Genomic DNA, 17,198 nt, shown 5'->3' with positions numbered 1-17,198 from the left:
CTATTTTGAATGCATTGTTGAATAGAATAAATAAGTAATTATACTGATACTGGAACCAGGATTTTCACTGTGGGAGTCAGGAGGTAGTATATGGAGTGGATAAAAAGAAAAGGAATTGGTGTGCTGTTGTGTTTGAATTGGAGGTATCAATGTGAACGCATGATTTGCACAAAACACATTTACATTATATTTCCTAATTTCCTGGTTCTGTTCATTGAAAGGGCCTAGAAATAATGACATTCCAGTTACAATGAACACACCTGGCTCTCAGATGTTGGTTTCTAAACACCATTACCCACAAAAAGGAACCAGGGCTCCTTGGAGAGATGGTGAAATCAGGTCGGAGGCAGAGAGGATTGCTGTGGAAAGTAAGGAAGTGCTGAAAGACACAGACATAACAATTGCCTTGAAAGAAAACCCACTGGCCATTTTTGAGATAATTGGAACATTGAAAAGAACAGCAATAGATTCTAACACACTGAATAAAAAATAATCTGGGAGTCTGTAGTCATACTAAAACTGTGGGAAGGGGAATGAATCTCTTTGCAGAAGAATACCAGCTAATAACTGTTGAAGGAAATAACCTTGTGTAACTTTCATTGACGTAACCGTTCCTGTCAGGAGCGTTATTGGATGCTACTTCTGTAGAGTAGAGGTTTGTTGAGAAACAGAATATTTATTTTCTCTCAAAGTATCACTGGCAAATTACTTACTTAATAATAACAAAGGGGAAGAGAGAGGTACCTTTTTTAAAAACATTTATTTTTTAGTTGTAGTTGGACACAATATCTTTATTTTATTTATTTATTTTTTTTGTGGTGCTGAGGATCGAACCCAGGGCCTTGCATGTGCTAAGCGATGCTCTACTGCTGAGCCATAACCCCAGCCGAGTGGTAGCTTTATGAAGGGCTTGGGGGATATGCTTTAACCAAACTTAGCCTCACCAACTGTGAAAAAACGTTATATTATGTGCCTTCTGATGTGGTGAGAGTCAGGTGGTAATCACTAAATACTAGAAGACGCATAAAGAGAAAAATAAAAATTGCTCGTAATCCCACTTGCTAGAATTAATTAATAAATAATTAATTTTGCAGTACTGGGGATTGAACTACTGCTGAGTTCTACTGCTGAGCTGCATCCTCAGCCCTTTTTATTTCATTTGGAGACAGGGTCTTGCTAATTTGCAGAAGCTGTTCTCGAACTTGCCATCCTCCTGCCTCAGGCTTCCAAGTAGCTGGGATTATAAGCACATACCATCTTGCCTGGTTTGCTAGAAATAATTGGCATTAACATTTTGGAGTATGTATATGTACAAACTTGGGGTGTTTTATACAATATGTATATGTATATCTATATCTGATGTCTATATATATATATAGAGAGAGAAAATCATATGTGACATGTATGTATACATGATGCATCCTTTTTTCCATGAAGCATATATCATGAACCTTTTTTTCTTGTTATTAAATGTTGTTTTAAAGTGTAATAACTGCATTATAATTCATTATATGGTTATTCTAGAATTTATTTAATAATTTTCTCTATTGTTGATCATTTAAGTGGTTTCAAGGCTTTTACCATTACAAATAACATTGCAGTAAATATCTTTGTACATAAATTTTACTGCATTTCTCTTTATTTTCTTTGGATAAACTCCTAGAAGTGGAATTTCTGGATGAAAGACTTTAAAGTTTTTGATATAAATATATATATATATATATATGTATGTATATATATATATATATATGTATGTATGTATATAATATATACATATATACATATCCATATATACATGTCTCCACAAATTGCCCTGCAAATTTTACCAACCTATACCAAGATTTTCTCAGTTTATACTCCCAATTGCTATGAGTTCGTATCCTTATATACGTCAAGTTTTTGTCTGTCTGCATACATTTTTGGCCTATTTATTACATCCAACATATACTTTGTACTTGTTTTTTTCCTTTCATTCATTTCCAAGTCTTTTACATAATTTTTAAAGATCCCATTTTATAGTATAAATAACTATCTCCTGTTAGATTTCTAGTTCTAACAGATAGGTTGTTATCTTTTGCTTTTCTGCAAAAAAAAAAAAAAAAAAAAAAAAAAACGGTGTTGGGCATATCACTTCATTTCTGCTAACTTCATTTTTTTTTTTTTTTTTTTAGAATAAATTCCCAAGGGCAGGATAAGCAAACTGGAGACCATGGTTGTTTTTAAAGTTCTTGGGCCAGATGGATAGGTTTATGTCCTAAAGTAATGCACCACCTGTCATGCTACCAGAACTGTATCAGTTTACCTCAATAGTCCCCCTGAGGTGACTGGAGGCCCCTGTCCTGGGGCCTATCCATGGCAGCAGTCAAGGACACATCCCATTAAAGACAGGTTTAACTCAGGGGTTCTGGAACTGCTAGGAGGGAGTAAGAAGTGGCATAAGATAGCCAGTGAAAGACAAGAGAAGGGCTTGGGACTTTGCCTGCACGTGACCATTAACTTTGGCCCCCAAGTTCTACCACTTGAAAGTCATGATATTATGGTTAATCTGTGAAAAAAATGCATGTCCCTAGCCTAGGTGGTGGTGCGTGCCTGTAATCCCAGCCATTCAGGAGGCTGAGGCAGGAGGATCACAGGTTTAAGGGCAGCCTCAGCAACTTTGTGAGGCCCTAAGCTACTTAGTGAGACTCTGTCTCAAAATTAAAAATAAAAAGAGCTGGGGATGGAGCTCACTGGCAGAGCATCCCTGGGTTCAATCCCCAGGACGAAAGAAAGAAAGAGAGAGAGGGAGGGAGAGAGGGAGACAGAGAGACAAAGAAAGCAAGCAAGCAACCATGACCCTGTTTCCAGTAGATCCAAGATGCGCCCTGTGAGAGCAACCAGTTACTGAATGATCAGGACATGAATTGACACAACCTCTGAGCCCCCTGCCATCTTATGCATCCAGCTGCTCATCCATTCTCCCCCATCCCAGCCCTCTTTCCTTCTTTTTTTAAGTTGCCTTAGCTTTAGGGGCTGCCAACCTCGTCACTTGCCTGAAATGCCCTTGTTCCCAACATACGCTCTTCCTCTAAACATTGAAGATTAATTCCTCTCCATTTTTTTTCTGTATCAGGTTGGGTATGGCTTTGAATGAGAAGAATATTGCTCTTCCTTTTCTTACCTGGGTGCCCTGCCCAGGTAGCCATCAGCTTTGTGGAAGTTCCAGACACTGCCGTGGTTTCTTTTAGAGTACAGTTGCTATATCAGCTTTCTTGCTGATATCTCATGGAAATGGCTCAGAACTGGGGTGGGGGGCTCTCGGGATTTGTAGGTGCCACCCACCCACCCTGGGAACTTGGGTAAGAAAATATCCTTCTTGGTTGCAGTTTTCTAAGAATGGGGATGGCCAAGATGGTTCTATGATATATACGTGCCGAGGAATAGTCTCACCCACGTCTTGAGTGAGCAGGGCACGGTCTCGGATCCCAGCATCACCATTGAAGGGTTTCTTTTGGCTGCACTGAAACCTGAAATCCTAATCCTGACCCTGCTGTTCCCTTATCTCCCAGCAGCTGCAGTCCTTCATTCTGTCAAACTCCCATGATGCACGGCCTTGTATTGGTGATGGGTGGGGACAGGGTCCAGTCCTGTGACACTGCAGATTCTTAAAACTAGCTCCTGCACTTTGTCGTATCTGACAGATAAGATGGGCACACAACTGGCAAGTGGTCAGGAACCTCAGAGAGGGGCAGACCCAATCCTCTCTATTTGAGAAGGGGAGGGAACATTTCTGGAAGATTCCCAGAGAAAATAGTACCAAGCCTTGCAGGATAGATGGGGCTGTGATAGACAGTTAGGGAGGGAAGGACTTCTGCTGAAGGGAACAGCATGGGACTTTCCAGAGGTAGGAACACACAAGTGCCACCCACAGGGTCAGTGAAGCCCTTCCCAGGGTCAGAACGTGGTGATGAAATATTCCTGGGTGCTCCTCACCTCTTTTCCACCTGCTGTCACTACCATCTTGTGTTAGACGAGTTAAATAGTATTATAATTATAGATATTTAAGGCTGTCTGGGGTCAGGAGTATAGAGACCTCAATATAAATAATTAAATATTTAGATCATTTTGACATTCAGGGCTTATATTGAGGTCTCTATACTCCTGTCCCCAGCTATTCAGGGTTGACTCTCCATCTGCATTTAATTTGGGGCTGGGCTGTGGTGCTCAGGAAAGATCAGTTTTGCTTCTGATGACTCTTTCCCTAACTGTCCTTTGTCCTTTCCTTCCTGGGTCCCTCCATCCCCATTCCCCTCTAATACCCTGACCTCCAAACCTGTCCCTTTGCTTCTTACCCGTTTCCCCTTGGGGTCTTGGAGGAAGCCCAGAAGAGCTGGGATTCTCCTCTGTTCAAACTCTCTGCTGTGGGAGCAGGCACATGCATTGGCGGAGAGCTTTCTGGAGAACATTGCCCCTGTCAAATAAAAGGAGAGGCTCCCATGGCAGGCCTACTGGTAGGCTGGTGGTGGAGAAGAGCTGGGGAGGCAGCAGTGCAGGCTGCTCTACCCCAGGCCCAGGGCTCCGCACAGGCACAGCCTTGTCTCTGGGCCAAGCAGGGACCCTCACAGCTTTTGCATTCAGGGGCTGCTAGCCTGTTTGTTCCTGGTTGAAAAGACTTCCTGCAAAGCTTACCCTGCCCCAAACTCCTGCCCAGCTTTCCCCCTCCTCAGGTTCCCCGGGGGCCCTTGTGCCAAGTCTCACAATACAGCAGCATGGGAGGAGGGTGTAAAGCCGGGAGACCTTCCTCAGAGCCTCCAAGTCTCTGTGAACTTAGCCACCAGAACAGGAAGTCTCAGGGACCTCTTGAGACAGGTGGCTTGGGGCCTTGCCCATCCCACAGGGCCTCTCAGTCTTAACCGAAGCGTCAGGCCAGGACCAGCCTAGGGCACCCAGGGGGCAGAAAAGCCTGTTCCAGCTTCCTGCCGTCCTGGACCCTCAGACTTGTCTTCAGGAACTTTGGATTCAGTTCTCCCTCACCCACATCGTTTGCCAAAACCAGGACTTATTGGAACTTATTCTTTTGGCAGGAGGACTCCCTTTGATGACCGTGTCAAATGAGATGGAATCTGGCCAGGTTGTTATAGGAACTCAGGAGAATCCCTAGAGTGGGAGAAATAATGAGAACACGGGGGCATTCACCACTCAGCGTTGGAAAGTAGAGCATGCATTGTCCAGGCCCACGGAGGCCGAGGGAAGAAGCAGGCTTGGCCCAGGCAGCCTACCCCATCTCTCAGAGGCTTTGAGGGCATTGCAGGTGGGGGAGGGTGGGCAGAGCAAGGATCTGGCTAAACTCTGGGTTTAAATGCTAAATCACCCACCTACTATTTTTGTGACCTTAAGCAAGTTAAAACAATCGGCACCATCCAGTTTTGTTGAAAAACAAAATGTATTGACTCTAGAGAGAAAATCAACTCCACCTTTGCAGAGTTATCACAGAGGTATGTGAAAAGATGATTTAAACTGAGTTTTTGTGCTTTCCTATTTTTTCCCCCCTGGTATTTCTTTAAGCAGCATGAATTGCTTATGTAATTGGGGAAAAAGAAAACAAAAACAAAACAAATGAAGAGTTGGAAATGAATAATTTGGAAATGAATAGTTTCCAGGAAGTGGCTCTTTGAAGTCTGGTAGACATCTATACATTTAAAAGGAAATGAACAGTACTTTCCAGCCTTAGGCCATTCCAAGTAAGAAAAGCTTTCCTGGTCTGTGGTTCTGCTGTGGTCCAGACCTGAATTGGATCAGTGCTGGCTGCAGGTCCTGCACACACAGACCTGATGGCCCAGGGGGCCTGGCTGGTTTGTTCTGGTTTGGAAGTAATTCCTGCTGCTGTGGCAGAGCCAGTGGCTATTCAGCATCCACCTCCTGCCAGCAGCCAACTCAGCAGCCCTGTCTGCCTCCTGGATGCCCCCCCAGCACTGCTTCCTTGTTTAGACCAAGGGCTCATATTGAGGTCTCTATACTCCTGTCCCCAGACAGTCTTTTTCCACAGGCCAGAGGTAACAAGGTAACTTCAGTGAGTTTTTCTCCCAACTCTGGCCCTTCTACTGTATGAATTTCCTTATCAGATCCTTGACATAAATTACCTTCTATCATCATTGTCTGTTTATTGTTAATTTTTTGAGGTATGCCATATATACTTCAAAATGCACAACTCCTAAGTTTATGTCTTAATGAATTTTTACATCTGTTTATACCCATCTGACCAACATGCAGATCAAGACATTGAATATTTTTATTACCCCAGAGTATTTTTTTGTGTGTGTTTCTTAGTCCTTGTCCCCCTCCAAGTGTAATGCTGTAATGACCTCTACCACCCTAAGTTGTTTGACATTTTTTTTTCTTTTTTGGAACTGGGGGTCGAACCCAGGGCTTTGCGAATGCAAGGCAGATACTTTGCCATTGAACTACATCCCAGCCCTGTTTGGCATATTTTTGATTTGGGTATCCTCTTTTGTCTTTTGTCGTTTATCATTGAATGCATCAACCTTCCATTGCCATGTAACATATCACCCTGAAACTTAGTAACTCAAAACAATCATCAGTTACTTTGCTCATAAAACTTTAATTTGGGAAGGACTTAGAGGGGATGATTTATCTTTGTTCCCGTAAAATTGGCTAGGGCGGCCCTCAGCAGGGAGGGACTGGAAGATCCATTTCAAGATGGCTCGCTTGCACGGTGAGTAAGTAGGTGTGGCTGTCAGCAGGTGGCTCAGTGGAGCTGTGCACCAAGGTCTAGTTCCTATGCACAAGGATGTTTACTAAGCTGCTTGGGCTTCCTTACAGCATGGCGAGTGGGTTTCAAAAGAGTGACCCTCTCGAGAACAAGATGTGGGCTGGTGTGATCTAGCTTCAGATACTGCATGATCTTACTGCTCCATTCTGTACTTGTTGAGGCAATCACAAATCTGGCCTCCCAGAATCAAGAAAGGGCTCATTATTGACCTTTGGAGGGGAATATGGGAAGGTTCTAGAAGATTATGGGAGGTGGGGATATTGAAGTGGCCACTTTATGTCTATGAGATTTACCTACATTGTGACATGTATTTATAACTTTACTTTTTCAAATACTGTATAATATTTCATTGCATGCATATATTATGATTTACTTATTCTCCTGTTAGTTATTTGCATCCTATGTGAATAGTACTTCAATGAACATTCTTATACGTGTCTTGGTGGACAAAGTCTACCTTCTATCATTATTGCTGCCTCTTTTAATTGTTTTTTCTTTTAATTTTTTTTTAGTTGTCAATGGACCTTTATTTTATTTATATGTGGTGCTAAGAATCGAACCCAGTGCCTCACACATGCTATGCAAGCGCTCTGCCACTGAGCTACAACCAGCCCCTCTTTTAGCTTTTAAGATTTAAAAAAATCATACCATTACCATCCAGCCCTCTTTCATGTGTGTTTTTGTGCATGTATGAGCGTGCACCGCAGCTGAGGATGGAACCCAGGGCCTCGCACATGCTAGGCAAGTGCTCTACCACTGAGCTGCACCCCCAACCCTTTATTTACTTTCTTTTGGGACAAAATTGTGCTGAATTGTTCAGGCTGGCCATCCTCCTGCTTCAACTCCCAAGTAGCTGAATTGACATGTGTGCTCCAGTGTGGCTTTGTTTTTTCCCTCCCTTTGTTATTGTCGCCATATGTACTCTAGTAGATAATCTCTGCCAGTGTTTTTAAAATGTTGAAAGGAGATCATAAAAGCATTATATAAATATATCCTCCCTATAAATCAGAAGGTCAGAGTTTCTTCTGATACCCCTTTGCCAAGTCTGAGCTTTTCCCTCCTACCCTCAGGTAACACCTGTGTTTTTGCTGGGTCTCCTCCTAGCTCTTTTGATGCATTCACACACACACACACACACACACACACACACACACACACACACACACTATTCTCATAGAAAAATGTGGTTTTGTACGTGTATTTTGTTTGTTTGGTACAACAAACACCAACGTACTATTTGGCAATTTGCTTTCTCACTCAAAGTATTTTGAAGATGTGGCCATGGAATCATATGTACCTCTATTTCACTTTTGTTTTTTCCTTTTTTTTTGAAGTACCAGAGATCAAACCCAGAGCCTTGCATGTACTAGATAAGTGCTCTACCACTCTACATCCCCAGCCCTCTACTTCACTTCTGTTTTTTTTTTTTTTTAACACACTGAGTCACATCCCCAGACCTTTATTGTATTTAATTTAGAGACAGGATCTTGCTGAGTTTCTCAGGGCCTTGCTAAGTTGCTGAGGCCTGCTTTGAACTCGTGCCTCAGTCTCCAGAGCCACTGGGATTACAGGTATGCGCCATGGCTCCCATCTTCCAATTCACTTCTTAAATTGCCTAATAATGATCCATAGTATTATTATTATTTTTTTAAAATTGTAGATGGATATAACATCTTTGTTTAATTAGTTAATTTATTTTTATGTGGTGCTGAGGATCGAACCCGGTGCCTCCCACGTGCTAGGCAGGCACTCTACCACTGAGCCCCAGCCCCAGCCCCAGCCCCATAGTATTATTATAAGACTGCTGCCCAGCCATTTCTCTATGGAAGGACATTTGGTGCTATTCTTCCTATTGCTTTTTGTGTGTTCCATGAGCTGAGGGCTGAGCCCTCTTACCCTGTAAACATTGTCACTTTGATTGATACTGATGTGGTCCTACTTGACAATGGTTGTTAGGAACTTTGGCTCTGTGGCTTCACAGTGCCTCTTCTCTCCTCTGCAGAGACGTCTCAGAGAAGCTGTGCAGCTACTGGAGGACTACAAGCATGGGACCCTGCGGCCAGGGGTCACCAATGAACAGGTAACTCCTTTGGAGATGGGCAAAGGCAGGTGGGGAGGGGAAGGAAGACAAATTTAATGATTAGAATCTGATGGGTAAAGTGTTAAAGTTTTTCTTTCCATTCATAAGTTTTATTTCATAAACTTAAAAAGTTAATTTTGTATTTTCAAAATAATATGTGGGAATAATTAGAAAAGTCTAATAGTACTCGGAACAGTTGTAAGAAAAAACATTCCTGTTTCCCAAAAGCAACTACCTTTAGCTGTTTCTCACAGACAAATCCGTATTTCAAACTAATATGGCCATCTATGCTGCTGTTTCCCAATTGATTCTTTTGCATTCTCTATTATGGTAGTTGAAGATTCCGTTTTCTTATTATTCACCCAATAAATACACTCTTCCTCCCCTACCTCCTGCTCACAATTGTTACCATGGTTTGAGGGTCTATAGTTATTCAGTATTCATGTTACAATAATTATATAAATAAGCTGGGTGCAGTGGCACACGCCTGTAATCCCAGTGGCTCTGGAGGCTGAGGCAGGAAGAACGTGAGTTCAAAGCCAGCGTCAGCAAAAACAAAGGTACTAAGCAACTCAGTGAGACAGAGGACTCTGTCTAAATAAAATAAATACAATAAATAAATAAATAAAATACAAAATAGGGCTGGGGATGTGGCTCAGTGGTTAAGTGCCCCTGAGTTCAATCCCTGGTACTCAAAAATAGATAGATAAACATATGTGTGTGTGTGTGTGTGTGTGTGTGTGTGTGTGTGTGTGAGATATTTCCTGCATAGTCATGTTGGTTGTATCATGATTAGGTTTCTTCTCTTTTTCAAAGTTTTGCTTTATCTGGAGTTAATAGCTGCCTGATTTTTCAGGTTTCCTTTGGGTTATTTCTCTGATCACACCCTCTAGCAGCCTTTCAGTGTTTTTAGTGTTCCCTTTCAATTGGAAGACTCTTGTCTTCCTGTTCTCTCTTTTTTCTCCTGAAATGTTCCTTTCTGGATCCGCCTCCCACCAGCACCAGGTCTTCTTTATTCGGTGGAACACCTTTTTCAGTAGCTTCTGGGGAAAAAAAAAATGGGAAGAACATTCTGGTTTCTTTTGTGTCTGAAAAATTATAATTCTGTATTCAGCCTTAATTGACAGTTTGGCGGAGGAGAAAATTCTGGGTTGACAGTCATTTTCCTTCAGACTTTTAAAGACCAGTGCTCTATTTTCTTCTGACTTCCAATATAATTATTGAGAAATCGGATGCCATCTCATTCCTGATTCCTTGCAGGTGGCCCGTTTTCATTCTTTGGAAAAGTGTATTGGCCTTCTCTTTATCTGTTAAATGTATTTCTGAAATTCCTCAGTGCCGTCTCTTTGAACATGAATTAATTTGGATTCTTGTTGACCCCTTTCAATCTGAAGATTCTTGTCTTTCCATTATGGCAAAAAATTGTGCAGTTTCTTTGATAATTCTTTCTCCTTCTAGAACTCCTTTTTGTCAAATATTGGATGTCTCAGGCTGACACTCAGCTTTTCTTACCCTTTTTCTATTTGATCCCATCACTCCAGGACAGCTATGGGGCTGGGGTCAGGGGATAGAACAAGGAAGAGGCTGGATGAGGTAGGTTCTTGCCCCACGGATCCCCCAGAGGCAGGTGAAGACACCACACTGTGGAAACAGTTTAGACTGGGATGTCTGGTGAGGAGGGGCCCAGGGTAGGAGCCGTCCAGGGTGGAGAGAGCCCGCCCTGCACAGGAAGCCAATGAGGAATGTGCTGGACGGCAGTGCAGCCAGGGGAGGGAAGACAGGCGCACGGTGCACGCAGCACCTTGGCCAGATGTCCTTGTCAGGGCCCCGGGGAGTGCTGCGACACACAGGACCCATCCTCAGGAGTCTGCACTGTGTGCTGAGTCATGGGCAGCCATGGGCAGGGACGGTGGGCTGCGGTCTTACTCCTGAGCAGCAGAACTTCTTTCTGGCCATGGACACTGGACACCCTGGGTGGCCTGACGTGATAGCACACCCTGCTCTGGCCTGAAGTTGTCCTTGGACCCGTGAATGTTTTCTCCCGATCCTGTGTCTGCTCTGGCTCCAGCTCCCCTCTGCCCCTGCTTGCTGAAGCTGGCCTCTTGGGACATCTTTCAGCTCCTGGAGTTTGGGGAATGAGGCCACATTTTCTCTCTTCACTCCCTTCAGTAGCCTCAAGGTGTCTGTACTATTCTTGGGCCTTCTTTGTCTTCTGTCCTGAAAGCCCCCATGTGCCTCTAGGGAACTGGAGGGAGTCTGGGGGCCTCTTGCCAATAGCTGAGCCTCCCAATTCTGGCTTGAGGTGGCCATGCCTGCAGGGGCCATCGGATGACCAGGTAGCACAATTCTTAGGTGTGAGCCTCCTGGAAGCAGATCCTCCCTCTATCCCCAGCCCCCGTCCTTGGGGCTACCCAGAGTTCGTGGCATTGGGCTCTGCATGGGTCTCCTGGTGCCTTCTTGGGCCACAGTCAAAAAGCAATACCCCCTCTGACCTCCACAAACACAGGAAGAGAGGGGACAGTGATGCCGAGTCAACTCTGGGCTTGAGGAAGCCTCGGTGATCTGGAATTAAGGACACACCAACTCCTGGCCCAGGCTGGCCTTGCTCAAGGGTCACATCTATGCTATTTGAAGAGACCCAGGGTAGCTCTTGGCCTCAGTGGACAGCGACCTCGTCTGCACCTGCTCTTGCCTGCCCCATTGCACTCTTGCAGGTGGGTGTGTCGGAATCCTGAAACTGTGTCCCAATGCCTGCAGGCCTGTCCTAATGTCATGGGCAATACTGGGTAACTTGTGTGCACTCTTTTCTACCGGTTTGCCATCTGACCTGCCCTCCAGGTATGGCACCTCACCAGTGGGTATTGTGAAAGTGTGCCTAGAGTTTGTCCACTCCTGATGGCCTTGCTTTTGGTCTTCTGTTCACGAGGGGCTGATACTTCCTTCAGAGACTGTTACCATGTTGAGTGGTTGCTACACAAATAGATAATAAATCTCAAGGATAAAGGAAAATTAGAGGCCAGATTGCGAAAATCTTTGAAAACCAGGAAGAGATGCTAGATGTGGGACCAGAGGAAGCCACTGCAAGCTCTTGAGCCAGGGAGTGGCATGGCAGTGGTACTGCCAGCCTGGTGGTGGTGAACCAGGAAGGAAGTGCTGCTGCAGAAACCAGGCTGGAAGCTACTAGAGTAACCCAAGTGCCGAGCGCAGGTCTCCAGCAGCCGCTGTGGGCTCCTGAGTGGGAACTCCACCATCACCTCCCCCCAGAGGTGAGGGACTGGCCACCCTTTATTAAGTGCCTACTCTATACCCAGCATAGCACACAGGCAGCTCAGAGCCCACAGGCAGCATGGATTTATGTCTGCAGCCTGCCAAGGAGAAAGGGCAGCTGGGATGTAAGAGATCCTGCAAGCCTTCTCCTCTCGGAAAGAAAATGGGGTCAGCTGTGTTTGGATTCTGCTGAAAATAGCAGAGTAAATGCCAGAGGCTTAACAGCACTTACACCCCAAACCTGTGCGTGTGCAGGTTTGCCGGAGCTGGCTGGCTAGTCTTACCTGGACTCCCAACCTCAGGCTCTTGAACTCCTGGGCAGCACCCTGCTGCTCTCAGCCAGCACTGGCTTGACTGATGTCATTAGCACAGTGATCCCTATTAGCCGAGGCCTGTGCAGGCTGGGCCAGGTACTGTACCAAGTGATATGGTCACACCTCTCGGGCTGGGTAACTTCAGTGGCCTCCTAGATGTTCTTTCCATTTTACCTGGGTCCCTCCATCCATTCCCATGACAGCATCAGCACAGCAGCAGGCAGAGTGACCTGTGAAACATACGACTGGGTCCTCTGTTCCCAGCTTCTCAGCCTTGGCTCCATTGGCATTTAGAACTGCATAGTTTTTGTTTTGTTTTGTTTTGTTGTTACTGGGGACTGAACCCAGGGAACTTAACCACTGAGCCATATCCAAAGCCCCCTTTTTTAAAAAAATATTTTATTTAGAGACAGGATCTCGCTGAGTTGCTTGGGGTCTCACTAAGTTGCTGAGGCTGGCTTTGAACTCACACCTCGTGCCTCAGCCTCCCGAGGATCACAGGCGTGCATCACAGCATGCAGCTCCGCATAGTTCGTAGCTCTTGGTTGTGTGTCCTGTGCACCCAAGGATGTTCACCTGCATCTCTGGCTTCTTCCCACTAGATGCCAATAGCTTCCTCTCCCCAGGCATGACAACCAGGAAGTGTCGCTAGGCACTGCCAGATGTCCCCTGAGGAAAAGCACCTCTAAGTGACAGCCACTGCTCTGTTAAGAAAAGTAGTGTTCCCCTCTTCCACTCAGAGTAAAAACCATCATTCTGAACACGGCCTGAAAAGTCCTCATTCCTTTCTGACATTGTCCCCCTGCCCCCATTCTTCCCTTATTTAGTCCACTTTGGTCACACTGGTTCCCTGCTGTTCCTCAAACACCCCTAGCAGGCCTACTTCTGCCTTAGGGTCTTTGCGCTGCCTGTTGTGCCTGCAGAGCCCATTCCCTCCCTTGAGAATTTCCTCCAGTGTCGCCTCTGAGACCCACCCTGATCCCCCACTGCTGTAACCTCTGTCCGCGTCACCACCACATATTCCCTTACCTGTTCCACTTTCCCTTGTTTCCTAAAGCACCAATCATTCTAACATAGCAGAGAATTTACTTTTTATTATTTTTATTGCTTATGTTCTGTCCCCCTTAGCTGGCAAGCTCCACAAAAGCCAGAGCTCTTTGTCTGATTTCCCCCCTCTCCTCTGATATATGCTTAGCCTGGACAGCAGCGCTCAGCACATAGTAGATGCTCAGTAAATATTTGTTCACTAAGTAAATCAATGATTCATCCTGACAATAACCTGGTTCAATCCCAGGTCTGACCTCTCCATAAAGAGAAGCTATGTGGATAAGAAGTAGATGCTATGCTTCAGAATCAAGAAGAGGGCCTCTTTTATGTGCCCTAGGGGTAAGGGTTAGGGATGTCTCTCAGTGGTAGAGCGTTTGCCTAGCATGCACGAGGCCCTTGGGGTTCAATTCCCAGAACTGCAAAACTAAAAAAAAAAAAAAGGAGAGAGAGAGAATTGGTGGGAGGTTATTTCACCCCTCCACAGACTCGTACAGGTACATATTACCTGGGAGTTACCATGGCAACAGAATTAATGGTGAAGTATAATGCAATTGGCCCAACTGATAAATTGGGAAGCTTCTTTTTTGTTTGTTTGATGGAGGCATCCTTTGCCTTACAGAAGGATCCCCTTCAGGCTCTGTTTAATTACCTTCTGGAGGTTGTTTTAAATAGGCTCTGTCTATGCTGCCTTAGGAGGTTTGGAGAAGCAGCTTGGAAGGAGGCAGAGGGGAAGCTGAGCGAGCCAGACTGGGGGTGGGGCCTGGGCAGTTGCTCTCCTCTGGGTGCTGGGGGACGTCCTGCTCCCCTAGAAGCATGTGGCGACCCAACCCTGACCCTCCCTTGGTCTCCGTACTGAGACTCAGGGTCAGAGGGCAGCTCCGAGGAGACACTGGCCACTTCTAAAATCAGCAAACCTTTCCACCATTCGGCACTCTTTCCCCGCACTGCCCCCTCTCCTCCTTCTCCAAGTTGAAAACATCAAAGTCCAAAGTCTCTTATCCACAACGTTTGTCCCTGGAGCCAGAAAGAGATCAGGGCTGCACATTTTTATGTTCAGTCGGAGGCGTAGAGGGAGCTGGGCTCTGGGCTGAGCCAAAATGAGATCAGGTCACAAGTAGGGATTATAATTTGAAGTGGAGATGGTTCAGCGGGCTTCCGGAAGACACTGGGGCCCCTGGGCTAGATTCTCTGTGTAGATGGCCCATCCACCGTGTCTCAGTGGGCCTCTCTTGCAGTGCTTAACATCCCAGAATAATCCTCTGCTGTACCCTGTGTGCAGGATCAGTCTAAGAAACTTCAAATTTGCAACCAACTCTTGGCTTCCATGGCATTTCTGCTTCTAGCATTTAACTCATGGGTCCAGCAGGTCACAGGGAGAAGCGCAGAGCTAAGGGGTCAGACGGGAATCCTTCACCTGGCCTCCCCAGAAGCTGGACCTGGCTTAGTGGACTGTTGGGCAGGAAGAACCCTGGAGAGACTTGTTCCTCCTTCTGCCCCTTCTCCTGCGTGATTAGTTTTTGATCAGGTCTACCGTGTGACGTGAACCACATAGGAAGACCAGGCCAGGTAGTGGCTGAGCCAGGGCCAAAGTCCGTGATCCTGGCTGTCCTCACTGCAGCATGGAGAGGGGATAAACCCAGGTAAGATCAGGTCACAACTAGGAATTTTCATTAAAAATGAAATCCAGCTCTCCTGAGGCTCAAGGTCAAGCCACAAGACCCGAAAAGCCATCTTTACTTCCATCCCTTCCTCTCCACCATGGGGAGAGTAGTTTCATCTAACCCCAAGGAGATCAATCACATTGGAGTTATCCAGTCACTGCAATAAAAACATCCCCAAACGCCCCAGCTCAAATAAGACAAGGTCATGTCCTCCTGGGTAACAGGCCAGTGGCTCTGCTCCACAGGGCATTCAGGGCTGGTATCATGCTTCCCTACCATCTCCTTGGGCTGAGCTGAGCTGCAGCCACATCTTCGCTCTTCACAGGAGGGGACAGAAAGCATGGGTGGGGGAGGCACTGACCTGAAAACACACCTCACTTTCCCACCAGTGCCACCGAGGACTCAGACACATGGACAGACCTAACTGCAGAGAAAACTGGGAGATGCAGGGTAGCATATCAGTCACCTGCCAGCCAATTTTCTGTAACTATGGAATAGGAGGACAGAGATTTAACTGGACACTTAGTGGTCTATGCCATAGGCATCCATAAAGGGCCTGGATATTGTGTAGACTATTTCCATTTTTCTAGTGGGTTTATTTATATTTTCCTGTGCTGGGGATAGAACCCAGGGCCTCACGCATGCTAGGCAAGCACTCTACCATTAGCTACATCCCCAGCCCTTACCTTTAATTTTTCTTTTTTAACAGAGTAGGTAATTTATGAACAAGATACAGAATCCTAGAGGTATAAAAAAATCAGAATGAAGAAAGAAGTCTCCCTCTCTCCCACAATTACCCACTTCCTCTCCCTAGAGTAGCCATCAGTCTCTTCTGTATCATGCCAGAAACATCTGCATAAATTTGGTCTTTTTTTTCAAATGCTGATATAATAATGAGAACACCAGTGAAATTCACTAGAGCATGGTTCATAATAACTGTGACAAAAGGTATGACAGTCACCCCCCAAACCCAGATATTGTATGATTCTGCTCATGTGAGTTGTCTAGTGTAGTCAAATTCATAGCGACAGAGAATAGAACCCCAGCTGCCAGGAGCTGGGGGAGGGGGAGGGGGAGGTGTGTTAGAGGGTAGAGTTCCAGCTGGGGAAATGGAAGGTTCTGGAGATGGATATGTGAGTGTTTGCACAACCGGATGGATGTGCTTACCGCCACAGAGGTGTACGCTTACACATGGTTAAGGTGGTGAATTTTTTGTGTATTTTATCACAATTAAAAAAAAAAAAAAAAGATGGGAAGTTGCCTAAAAGTCCACCAATAGGGGGCAGTTTATTTTTATTTTTATTTAAAAAAATTTTTTTTTTTTTTTCAATGCTGGAAATCAAACCCAGGGCCTCATGCATGCTAGGCAAGTGCTCTGCCACTGAGCTCCGTCCCCAGTTCAGGACAGTTTATAAAATCCTCAAAGTTTCCACTAAGAAGAATACATCTCTCTGTGCACTGATATGAAAAGAGGCCAAATATACGAGGGCAGGACAACCTGCGCAGTGTTTAGAGACAAGCCCACGTGGTATTTAAGAGTGGGGCCTTGGAGGGGATAGGGAAATAGCTCAGTGGTGTAGTGCTTGCCCCAGCAAGTGGGAGGCCCTAGATTTAGTCCCAACACAAAAAAAGAAAAGAGAGTGGGGACTTGGAGCTAAGTTCAAAAACCTGCACTGCTGTGGGACTTTGGGCAAGTCACTTAACTTCTCTGTTCTTCAGTTCAGTGAGAGTTAACAGGAGTTGCAGCCTCCTAGGGAAAATGCTTGGCAAAACAGAAGAGCGTGTATTCCTGAGGAAGCTTTGCCGCTGTCTTCATCTGTGGCACTGGCCTATCTGCTGGCTGGCTGGGTGGTGTCATTGTGGACTGCAGGATGTGTCTACGGGCTCTGGCCTCCTCGGGAACCTCCTGCTGCTACTCTTACCACACTCCTGCCTGTGCCGCTGAGCCCACTTCTGCCTGATGCCCTGTCGCTGCCCCGTGGGCAGAGGTGGAAGAGACAGTCCCAGAATCCAAGGGATGCAGATGGCTTATAAGCGTGGTGCTGTTTTGCTGGGTACTG

The 17,198-nt window shown here is 45.6% G+C and overlaps 1 protein-coding gene across 4 annotated transcripts in view; it reads left to right on the top strand.

Moving 5' to 3' along the window:
* The window catches only part of Sfxn5 (sideroflexin 5), a 116,137-nt gene that overhangs the window by 18,520 nt on the left and 80,419 nt on the right, over nt 1-17,198 (top strand). For all 4 annotated transcript variants that reach the window (XR_013088604.2, XM_076833143.2, XM_076833144.2 and 1 more), the window contains exon 3: nt 8,772-8,849. Coding sequence is in view for 3 of the 4 variants with exons in the window: in XM_076833143.2 (XP_076689258.1) it covers nt 8,772-8,849 (78 nt within the window). In the remaining variant the exon portion in view is untranslated. The remainder of the gene's footprint in view (nt 1-8,771; nt 8,850-17,198) is intronic.

Source organism: Callospermophilus lateralis, chromosome 14 (genome assembly GCF_048772815.1).
Source record: "Callospermophilus lateralis isolate mCalLat2 chromosome 14, mCalLat2.hap1, whole genome shotgun sequence".
In the NCBI taxonomy this organism is placed as follows: Eukaryota; Metazoa; Chordata; class Mammalia; order Rodentia; family Sciuridae; genus Callospermophilus; species Callospermophilus lateralis.
This window is presented reverse-complemented; position numbering and strand designations above follow the sequence as displayed.